At 38.9% G+C, this 11,900-nt stretch overlaps 1 protein-coding gene across 2 annotated transcripts; it reads right to left on the reverse strand.

The window, feature by feature from the left end:
• Window positions 1–899: 899 nt before the first annotated feature.
• LOC113336151 (haloacid dehalogenase-like hydrolase domain-containing protein At4g39970) lies at window positions 900–2,404 on the reverse strand. 2 transcript variants are annotated; one of them, XM_026582141.1, is made up of 6 exons: window positions 1,792–2,404; window positions 1,662–1,706; window positions 1,474–1,524; window positions 1,310–1,384; window positions 1,161–1,194; window positions 900–1,065 (listed from the first exon to the last, which is right to left on the reverse strand). In XM_026582141.1, exons 1-6 carry the CDS (start codon window positions 2,317–2,319, stop codon window positions 1,061–1,063), a joined length of 738 nt encoding a protein of 245 aa, XP_026437926.1. In that variant the 5' UTR covers window positions 2,320–2,404; the 3' UTR covers window positions 900–1,060. The 2 variants fall into 2 exon arrangements, with proteins under 2 accessions (XP_026437926.1, XP_026437925.1); XM_026582140.1 differs by having other exon boundaries at window positions 900–950; window positions 1,792–2,403.
• Between the last annotated feature and the right edge of the window lie 9,496 nt (window positions 2,405–11,900).

Here is an 11,900-nt window from a genome sequence, read left to right on the forward strand (position 1 = left end):
TAAATAATCAACAAAAAAGTCGTCTATTGCGAGAACAATACTACAGGGAATGTAAGCTAAACAAGTTACTCTCCTTGAATACTTCAATAATGAATGGACGACAACTTGCTGCATGGACTAAGGGAATGGATGTGGTCGAAGCTCAGCAAGCTGCGGACGAAAAACAACAAGTCGCGGCCGAACAACAACAGGTTCCTAACAAGTCCCCCTCAACAAACTCGCCAGTATGTGAATGTGGAAGACGAAGATGATGCCTCGGAAGAAAACGAAGATGAATACAGTCTTGCTAACTGATTTTAATTCTTGTTTAGTTAAGTTTAATTTAATTGTACTCGTTTATTTAAAATTACTTTTAATATAATTGTCTCAACTTTAATTTTAAGTGTAGTCATTTAAACAAACAACTTTAAATTAAAAAAAATATTGATTAAAATAAACAACAACACTAAATTGAAAATAACAACTATCTCCCTCGCCCTCGCGCATCATCTCTCGCTCCTTTTAAAGTCCAAATGTGCTTAATTAGATCTTGTCTTAGTTGTCCATAGATTCTCCTGTTTTGGAGTCTGTCGCAATAATCCTTTGCGTCAAGTTGTGGCCCACGCGGAAAGGTCGCTGAAAATCCTCATCGGAACAGACACAATCATGATTAAAATAATCATGCATCATCTTTTCGTGGTAAAAATGTCGATCTCGCCACGTCCATCACCAAGAGAGTTGACCGCGGAACTTATATTGCCTATAAGGCTTTCAAGACAAAGAATTACCGAACTTTTTTTTGCTGCAGAGCAAACAACTAACTTAATTCCCTATAACAACGAATACCAATAATCCGAAAAGATGCAAAAAAAAGATACATAACACGGAAACGTATCATACAGCAAATCAAAGTGTCTTACATCAGTCTTGGCCTCATCCATTAATCTCAAAACTCCGGGTCTATGTTCAACCTGGTAATAACAACATAAGCTTTGCGTTCATTTTTTTCAATTGAACTGTGTACTTGTGATAATTAAGCAAACTTAAGGCATTGCGACGTTCATCCATTCTTTTAGGTCCTTTAGCCTTTAGGACAAGTAGAAGCACAAGTCCAGAGTAAACACTTATGTCACAAAAGAGAAAGCATAATTAAAATTATAAAATTAATATCAAAGATGTACCTGCGAGGAAACAGTCGAGACCTTTGAATCGATCCTACAACATGTAAAGAGATAGAACCTACATCAATATTATGTAAAACGTAGAACTAAGGGGTATTTATTCAATTTCCACTAGAATTTCCACCAAGAGAGTTGATCACGGAACTTACATTGCCAATAAGGCTTTCAAGACAAAGAATTACTGAACTTTTTGTTGCTGCAGAGCAAACAGCTAACTTAATTCCCTACAACAACGAATACCAATAAACCGAAAAGATGCAAAACAAGATACATAACACGGAAACGTATCATACAGCAAATCAAAGTGTCTTACAGCAGTCTTGGCCTCATCCATTAATCTCAAAACTCCGGGTCTAGGTTCAACCTGGTGATAACAACATCAGCTTTGCATTCATTTTTTCAATTGAACTGTGTACTGGTTTCAGACTTTCAGTATGTTAGTATCCAGAAATTGATCAATTCAACTTAAAATGCACAAAACACAAATGTACATCTCCTTACAGTTCCTGATTTGATAATTTCTTTGTACCTTTCAGTTTTCCAATCCTACAAGCAAAACTACAATTTCATCAGTGTCATTTACACAAACACCCAGTATGCAAGATAGAAGAACATGAACAGCCATATATACCTGGAGTGTATCAATGAGTTTAGCTTTATCAGAATCATTTTCCGGTGCAGATTCGAAAATTGAACTAGTTGGCCATCCATTCTCTTTAAAATACCATCTCATCTTAGGCTTTCCACCCCCGATTTGATTCTGAAGAACGTCATAAAAATCAGAATCCCAATTGAGTGGCTTAGTATCCGAAGCAGAGCATTTAACATTGAAATGTGCAAATGCATCGTTGTATGCTTGTCTGTGTAAATGTTCAGACTCAAGAATCACACCATCACAGTCAAAAATTAGTGCCTGAAGAGTAGAAGTAGTAGAAGAAGCTGATACAGTAAAGGGTTTCTTAGTAGAAAATCTAGTACTAACAGAGCAGAATCTCTGTATTGGAGACAGAGATTTAGAAGAAGAAATGAAGGTACAAGAAGAAGAAGAAGAGGGGAAGGAAACGGTGAGGAATAAGGATTTGAAACGATGGGAATTACAGGAGGGGATTGGAGGAAGGAGTTGAGAGAGGATTAGGGATGACGAAGAAGATGAAGCCATTTTTATGCGTCTGGAATTCAAAGTCTGAGTTTCTGAAATGATTAGTTTTGGGGATAATAATAATAAATTTGTTTTTGTGTGGCATGGGAGTGATGAAGGTTATCTGAATATTGAACGTTTTGGCGGGATTAGCAACCGAATGAACAACATGTGCAATAATTTGGAGTTCGGCTAGGTAACGGGTGCTAGATTTTACTCGGAGGTACCAAAATATATATAGGACAAAAATAAAAATCTTTTGGGGTGTCCGGCACCCATTAGCAATGTTGTAGGTACAAGTGCTTTAGCTTGTTCTTCCAATTTCTTGTCATTAAATTTTTTGTTGGGGTGTTCATGTTATTGTTCATTGGTTGCAAAACAATTAAAAGCAGATTAAAATCTCTTTATTTATTTTCTCTTATATATCAAGTACAAGCGATATGCCGGTGCTACTGTACTACAGTGGTAAAGTTACTGGGTGATGATATCAGTGATCTGAGTTCGAAACTCGCTAGCATCAAAATTCTTTACTGATGAGTGCCAAATATTGTATATATTTATCCCTTTTTGTTGGCATTTTAACTCATCTTTTGCGCATTAATTCTACATTTTATCCCATATTCTGTATTTTCATTGTTTTCAAGAATAAATATTTTTCTTACTTAATTTTGCATTTTTAGGTAATAAATAAAGTCTGGATGACTTGCGGAGCGGAAAAGAGCAGAAAAGTAGTGAAAAGCCGGGAGAAATCACGCAAGGAAGCCGCGAAGAATGGTGCGCACAACCTCATTTTCTACACACAAAAACGCCTCCGTTCTCAGCCATCAGATCAGTTCTCAGAAGCATCCGATGGTCGCTCCTTCATAGAGCATCAAAATCTGAAGTCTCTGCCAAACACCACAGCGCTGAAATTCCAAGCCTTCAGATTAGATGGTAGTTGAATCCAACGGTCGCTCCCTTGCTGTTCATCGAATCCCGATACTTCCGCTTAACACTACAACACCTAACCCCATCTAGAGCCGTTTACTTCGTTGTATCAAAAAATCTGACGGTCGCTACCAGCCTCTTCAGGAGGAACCATCCGATCCACCCACCAGCTTCACATCCCACGGCCCATCTCACGAAACATCACCTCTTGATGGACCCGCTTCACACCCTAGCACCAAACCCTATACTACCACCCAAACACTCCCTCCTTCCCAAAACATCGAACTCATCTTCTCCACCCGACCATTTCCAGAACCACCATCGCCTGCAACTCCACTGCCACCACCAGACCTCGAGCTCCACCACCACCACAACCAGCCGACCAAGAGACCTATCGAACCCCCTAGTCTATCTCTCTCCCTCGTAGCGTCTTCTCACATAGGTGCTAAGATTAAGAGAGGCAGGCTTAGGGTTTCGCTCCAAGATAGGGTTGCAGTGCAAAGAAGACGAAGAATAGGGGATTTCGAGCAGCGTAAAGCCAGTACAAAGCATGGGTCGAGCCAATTTTGGGAGAATGTAAGCAAATTTTAGGTAATTTAAAATTGCCCTAATTTTCTGATTTGGGGAAAATGTGTGTGAACCCTAATTTGCTAATTTAGGTATAAATAGAACTGATGTATGAGATGTAAAACTTGTTCTTGGACTAGCCAAGTTTCCACCCAATTTGGGTTAGGTTAATTCCAATGTCAAATTGCACTGTTAATGTCTAAATGTGTGATATTCCTGTAATGCTTGTGTTCTTGTTATAATTGTATTTGCATCCTGTTAGTGTGTTAGATGTTTGTGTTCACATGTTAATTTCAGTTCAATGTTTGTTTGTGTGTGTTCATGTTAGACTTTCTATTCATTGTTACTCACTGTTATGATGTTTGTCATGTTCTAAACCACCATGCTAGGGACTTGATGAATCTCTAATGTCTTATTGTGTAGTACACTGAATATATTGCTCTAGAAGGCTAAACAAGTTTAGGAAAAACTTGAACTTAGCTCATCATCACCTCACTTTCACAATGTATGCCAAGTATGCTTTGTAGTTAGGTTCATGAGCTGCTGATAAGCTGCAACTCAAGCTGAATTCATAATCCCTTGACTAGTTGTGCTGTAGAAAGACAATTAGTGCTTTGGAAATAATATCATAGTTGTGTTTAACTTTCTATAGGAGAATACACAGTAAAAATTAGAGTGAATTCAACCCCTAGTTCCCATCCATAATCTACTTCATTCTCAACCACAATTCATTCTTCAACTGTTTAGTTTAGCTTTGTTCTTGCTTTGTTTTGCTTTTACCTTGATTGTTCCCCCCTGCCCTGCAACTCTGTTGCACCCCTGCTTTGCTTTTTGTTCACTGCTTGAGCAGCTGCAGCTGCTGCTGCAGCTCTGTTGTTACTGCACTGCTGTGCATTTTCTGTGCTGCTGCCACTTCTTCTGGTGTGCTGCTGCTGGTGCCTGTTACTCTACCAGGTTGCTGCTGCTGGTGCCTGCTGCACTGCTTCTTGCCTCTCTGCAGCTGCCGCTGCCAATCCACTTCTCTGGGCTGTTGCATTGCTGCTGATTGCTTTGCTCTCCACAGCTCACTTCCAAAAGCCCAGAGCACAATCTGAGCCCAACTGTAAGACCAAAATCAAAGCCCAGTTCAGTAAGGCCCCAAGTCAAATTCATAGTCAAGGCCAAAGCCTAGTTCTCTGTTAAGCCCAACTCTCAAATACCAAGCCCAATTACTGTAAAAGGCCATTTCACTGTTCAGGTGAGATTGAGCCCAAAGCTTAAACAAAGAACCAAAGCCCATTTGCACTTTAAATATAACTGAGCCCAGGCTCAGTTCATTTTATGTTTAACAAACCCACTAAGCCCAATCCATTCAAAGGGCATTCAAACCCAATAGTACATTAAGCCCAACACTTCCAAAGGGCTTCTAAGCCCAAAGCAAATCTAGGAACCCAATTAGCTAAAACACTTCCGAAACACACCCGATCTCTGTGGATCGACCCGTACTTGCACGAGCTACAACCGACGACCGTGCACTTGCGGTATTACTGTAGGCCCGTTTCCATTGCATCATTTTTATACACATTTCCTGGCCTGCCAAGTTTTTGGCCATGAAAATATTGTGGAACCTGTTGGTTCAATAACATATGGCTTCTCGCCCTCGACCTTCATGAATGTTGTTTTTTCTAATACTCATTGTAATTCATATGATTTTGATATTGACATGGGATTCGTACAATTATTCTGTGAAGATGAACATGACATAGGAATAGTTGAATCTTCTGTAGACACTAATATGCATGAAAATATATTTGATGTGTCTGATTCTCTACCTAGGTCACATTGTGATATTTCTCCTGATTTGCCGATGCATGAGAATGAATCTGTTGATGATGTTGATGATTCTAAGTGTGAACTTGCCAATGTGAGTGATGATTGTGAGCATGATGTGACATGTGTAGATGAGTTAGAAGATTTTGATTTGATTGATAATGATATGCCTATTCTTCTACCTAAGTCACAATCTGATGGCCTTCCACCCAACCTAGATTTGGTTTGTACCAATATTGTAAAACCAATTTTTCTGAGAATGCCCAACCTAGGTTTGGAACTGTGTGCTTCCCAAGTCCTCTTGGATTATTTCGCTTCTAAGTATAATACATCTGAGGAACCACAGTTGGAATTAGCATGTTTGCCCGTCCCTAGCACAGTTCATTTCGAGCTAGACCTTTTGCATGATGAACCCCCGAAACTGCGCGATTTTGTTTTCAAAACTATATCTTCTGTAAAATCCAGGTTTGGGGGTAGCTCATTTTGTTTCACAGCTTCACTTGCATGCCTATCATATTATTATTGTGTGAAGCTGTTGAAACCTTTACACTTTGTCTTTTGGGTTGATCCTCAACTCTTTAGATTGTTAGTGTATGGTGAATTTTTTTGTATATAATCCAGTAGATAAAATTTTAAAAAACCCTTTTGTTCCTTTTGTATATATTCTGCTAATCCAATATGATCTCGGCTGAAATATGTTGGATTATTTTTGCCTTGAATAACGGAGTTTTTAATTCTGCTTTCGCCGAAATCGGGTATTCTCTCTCCTTTTACTCTACTCAGCATGTCCCTTTCCATACGTTGCATTTTAATTCTTTCCATATTTTGAAACATTGAGGACAATGTTTAGTTTAGGTTTGGGGGTATAGAGTAGATACCACGATAATTTGCCATAATTGAAAACGAACTCCTTCTTCTTTTTGAAAAAATTGAAAAATTCCAAAAAAAAAAATTGAAAAATCAAAATTCAAAAAAATTAAAAAAAAATGAAAAAACATAAAAAAAATGGAGCTCATTTACCTTAAAATGTTGACTCTTGTGCAAATATGTAATTTTTAGGAGTCTTAGTCTAGATATTTAGGCACCCTGATTCTAGCACAATTCACATAGTGATAAGAAATTTGCACGCGCACGATCTACCAATACATGTATGGCCTCGATCTTCAAGGTGTTTGATAGGAAGTTACGATTGCCAATCACTTTAGAATACTGAACGAAACTTGACTAGCTTGTTCTTTGGTTGGTTGGGATAGAAGGTGGAGGTTACATTAAGAAAGACAACCATCGAATTTAACTGGGTGCATCAAAAAGGGCTACCTCTTGCAAAGTGTCATGTAATTTTTGTTTCCTTTTGTATATGTATCAAAAGTGTTTCCTTATTCAAAAAAAAAAAAAAAAAAAAAAAAAAAAAAAAAAAAAAAAAAAAAAAAAAAAAAAAAAAAAAAAAAAAAAAAAAAAAAAAAAAAAAAAAAAAAAAAAAAAAAAAAAAAAAAAAAAAAAAAAAAAAAACGATGTATATATTCAGAAAAAAATATCAGAAAAATACAAAAAAATCAAGTATTTATCAATTCCATCATCTCTTGTTCCAAAAATAAAAAGAGAATAGTCAATGTAAATAAGAGTCATGTAAATAGTCATCTTTTGTTGTTTCGTTGTAATAAGCAAGGAGGGTGTATGCCATTGATGTACAACGCGAGAAATTGTGAAATACCTCCAACTCATTCACAATTCTCGTAAAGTCCGGACAGCTAGCTAGATTTCGACCTCAGTTCTTAGCCTGAGAAACTATCTCATGGTGATTAGTAGTCATAACTTCAGATCTTTCTTTACACATGTGTAGATACACTTTACACTCTTATCACATGTCCTTATTTGTTATCAGTGCTAGGATTGTGCCTTCGATAGCTAGATTGACATCTCCATTTTGCTGTGAGCTTAACTGTTTTGCACATGTCACATTTGATGGAATCTGAGCTCATATTTTGTCCTTAGGTTTTGTAGGCACACCTCTGGTAAACCTTCACGAGACTTCAACTCGTCCACTAGGGACACTTAGTGGTTTAAAAGGCTTAGTGCATACGCTAAATGCATTCGAGAAACCAGCGACAGTGGTATAGGTAGGATTTCCTTAGTTTGTTTTTACTTGAGGACAAGTAAAATTCAGGTTTGGGGGTATTTGATGAGTGCCAAATATTGTATATATTTATCCCTTTTTGTTGGCATTTAACTCATCTTTTGATCATTAATTCTACATTTTATCCCATATTCTGTATTTTCATTGTTTTCAAGAATAAATATTTTTCTTACTTAATTTTGCATTTTTAGGTAATAAATAAAGTCTGGATGACTTGCGGAGCGGAAAAGAGCAGAAAAGTAGTGAAAAGCCGGGAGAAATCACGCAAGGAAGCCGCGAAGAATGGTGCGCACAACCTCATTTTCTACACACAAAAACGCCTCCGTTCTCAGCCATCAGATCAGTTCTCAGAAGCATCCGATGGTCGCTCCTTCATAGAGCATCAAAATCTGAAGTCTCTGCCAAGCACCACAGCGCTGAAATTCCAAGCCTTTAGATTAGATGGTAGTTGAATCCAACGGTCGCTCCTATGCCTGTGCATCAAATCCCGATGATTCCGCCCAACACTACAGCACCTAACCTAATCTAGCACCGTTGACTTCGTTGTGTTCCACATCCAACGGTCGCTACAAACTGCTTCTCTCTTAGCCGTCCGATCTACCTACCATCTCCATATCCAGCAGCTCAGCTCGCCAAACATCGAACCAGATGCTCCCGCTTCACACCCTAGCACCAAACCCTATACTACCACCCAAACACTCCCTCCTTCCCAAAACATCGAACTCATCTTCTCCACCCGACCATTTCCAGAACCACCATCGCCTGCAACTCCACTGCCACCACCAGACCCCGAGCTCCACCACCACCACAACCAGCCGACCAAGAGACCTATCGAACCCCCTAGTCTATCTCTCTCCCTCGTAGCGTCTTCTCACATAGGTGCTAAGATTAAGAGAGGCAGGCTTAGGGTTTCGCTCCAAGATAGGGTTGCAGTGCAAAGAAGACGAAGAATAGGGGATTTCGAGCAGCGTAAAGCCAGTACAAAGCATGGGTTGGGTCGAAATTATCCAATTGGTATGTCAAATTTGATTTTCCCCAAAAATCAATTTAGGGTTATCAACATTAGGGTTTGTAGAAATTTTAGGGATTTGTAAAACTATAAAAGGGGATGTGTAGGAGATGTAAAAACTGTTCTTGGACTAGCCAAGTTTCCACCCAATTTGGGTTAGGTTAATTTCAATTGTTCATGCACTGTTAATTGTTCCTGTTAATTTTCAGTTTCAACTGTTAATCTCTTGCCATTGTTAATATTGCTTTGTTACTCTCTTGTTACTGTTAAATGTGCTCTTGTTAATGCACTGTTAATGTTAATGTGTGATGCTCCTGTTGTTAGTTAGACTCATTGTTTTGTCACTGTGAATGCCATGTTTAGTGTAATGTTTGTCATGTTCTAAACTATCATGCTAGGGACTTGATGAATCACTAATTCCTTATTGTGTAGTACATTGATTATATTGCTTTAGAAGGCTAAGCAGGTTTAGGAAAAACTTGAACTTAGCTCATCATCACCTCACTTTCACAATGTATGCCAAGTATACTTTGTAGTTAGGTTCATGAGCTGCTGATAAGCTGCAACTCAAGCTGAATTCATAATCCCTTGACTAGTTGTGCTGTAGAAAGACAATTAGTGCTTTGGAAATAATACCATAGTTGTGTTTAACTTTCTATAGGAGAATACATAGTAAAAGTTAGAGTGAATTCAACCCCTAGTTCCCATCCATAATCAACCTTCCCTGTCATCCATAAGTCCATCTTCAACTGTTAGTCTTGTTTTCTTTCACTTGTTTGTTTTACCTGCATTTTCTGTTTTGCATTTTCTTTTCTACTTGCTTCCCCTCCTGCCATTTCTGTTGCATTTCTTCTACTGTTGCAATTGCTGCTGCAGCACTTGTGCTGCTATGCTTTCCCTTGCTGCTGCCACTTCTTCTGTTGCTGCTGTAGCTTCCTCTGCTGCTGCTGCCTTTCTGCAGCTACTGCTGCCACTCCTTGCCCTGTAGCTGCTGTTGCCTCCTGCATCTGAGCCTCTGCAGCTGCTGCTGCCAATCCACTTCTGTGACTGTTGCATTGCTGCTGCTTGCTTTGCTCTCCAAGGCTCACTTCACTCCTGAGCCCAAGTCCACTTCAGTGAAACCAAAGGCTAAAGGCCCAACCAACTGAGCCCAACTCACAGTTCACTTCCAAAAGCCCAGAGCACAATTTGAGCTCAACTGTAAGACCAAAACCAAAGCCCAGTTCATTAAGGCCCAAGTCAAATTCATTGTTAAGGCCCAGCCCAATTCATAAGTGAACAACTGAGCACAAGACTCAGTTCACTGTAAGGCCAGAGCCTAGTGAACTGTTAAGCCCAAGTCATAGTTGAACTGTTGAGCCCAAAGCTCAGACCAGTTTCTAGAACCAAAGCCCATTTGCACTTCAAAGATAACTGAGCCCAAGCTCAGTTCATTTTATCTTTAACAAACCCACTAAGCCCAATTCATTCAAAGGGCATTCAAACCCATTAGCACTCAAAACCCCATTTAAGCCAAAAGGCTTCTAAACCCAAAGCAAATCTAGGAACCCAATTAGCTAAAACACTTCCGAAACACACCCAATCTCTGTGGATCGACCCGTACTTGCACGAGCTACAACTGACGACCGTGCACTTGCGGTATTACTGTAGGCCCGCGTTTCATTACGCTCAATTTTATACACATCTCCGGGCCCACCAAGTTTTTGGCGCCGCTGCCGGGGATTGGTGCTGTGTTTTATCTGTGTTTTTCTTAGCTATTTTTGCATTTCATTGCATAGCATTTGCATCTGCATCTGCTTCACTTCATTTGTTGTTGGACCTGCTGTTCTGAACCTGTTTTTCCTCTGCTGGGACGCCACCAAGGAAAAGAACCAAAACCCAACTGGGTTTTTGCAACAATATCAGAGCAGCTGGGCTGTGCTAAAAAGGTAAGCCTAAACCCATTCCATTGAGAGAACCCAACCTGTGGGCTTCCAAATTTTTATTTGTGGGCTTGTAATAATTAACCCAATTTTTTTGGGCTTTTTATTTTTCTATTTGGGCTTGTAATAATTTATTTTTGGGCTTGTTGTTTAATTTGTGGGCTTGTATTTATTTTGTGTGGGCTTGTTTAAATTTTTCCAGTGGACTTGTATTTTGGACCCTGGGTTTAAACCCAGCTGATAACCGATTGTGGGCCGCAGCCTTCCTTCCATTTCATTAGAGGCTTGCACAGTGGGCTTGCTCCCATTTCAAAAAAAAAAAACCAAATTTTATTTTCTTAATTTTATTTTCTTTTTAAAAAAAAAAAAAAAAAAAAAAAAAAAATTTACTTGCTCCCATTTTAACAACCAAATTTTTTCTAAATTATCCCATTAAAACCAAACTTGCAAAAAAAATGTCTCCCACCAAAACCAAATTTTTCCCAAAAATCCAAACCCTTTAAAAAACCAAATTCTGAGTTTTGTAACATAGTTACTTAGCTTTTGAGCCAATCATGTCTGGATATTGGTCTGCTTCTGGGGATGGAAATAAAACTCTTAGAGAACTTGCTTATGGGCATATGCCACGTTATGAACCTTCCACGGACCATGATGTCAATAGTCATAGGAATTATTATGGACATTTTCAAAGTCCCGAGCCGCAATACATGAACCCTAATGACTATTCATACATGCATCATTTATCGCAACGTGAAAATGACCATTTTGCTAGTGCCTCACTCACACAATCATCACTTATGGATCAAATAGAAGCTCGAATCACAGCTTTAGAAATGCAATCACATGAGGAATCTTTCACATCTAATTTTCTTAGGCAACCTGAAATCTATGCATGTCCCGCATGTGGTAGTTTAGACCACCCTGTTGAGCATTGTCATATTTTGCATAATTTTAGGCAATCTAGAGAAAATCCAAGGTATGAAATGCCCATAAATTGTGAGAATGGTAGTCATTGGGACCATAATCAATCCTTTGAGGGTTGCGATCAATATTTTGTAGACCCTAATGACCATGCATACATGTACCATTCACCACAATTTGAACATGAAGAATTTTGTACTCCCATGAATTTAGACTCCACCACAGAAGCTTTCAGACTCAGTGAGCAAAACTTCGATAGATCTACATCACGAATTCAGGCATATTTAGATCAGATTTTGCTTCACCTACAAAA

This window comes from Papaver somniferum, unplaced genomic scaffold (assembly GCF_003573695.1).
Source record: "Papaver somniferum cultivar HN1 unplaced genomic scaffold, ASM357369v1 unplaced-scaffold_150, whole genome shotgun sequence".
Classification (NCBI taxonomy): domain Eukaryota; kingdom Viridiplantae; phylum Streptophyta; class Magnoliopsida; order Ranunculales; family Papaveraceae; genus Papaver; species Papaver somniferum.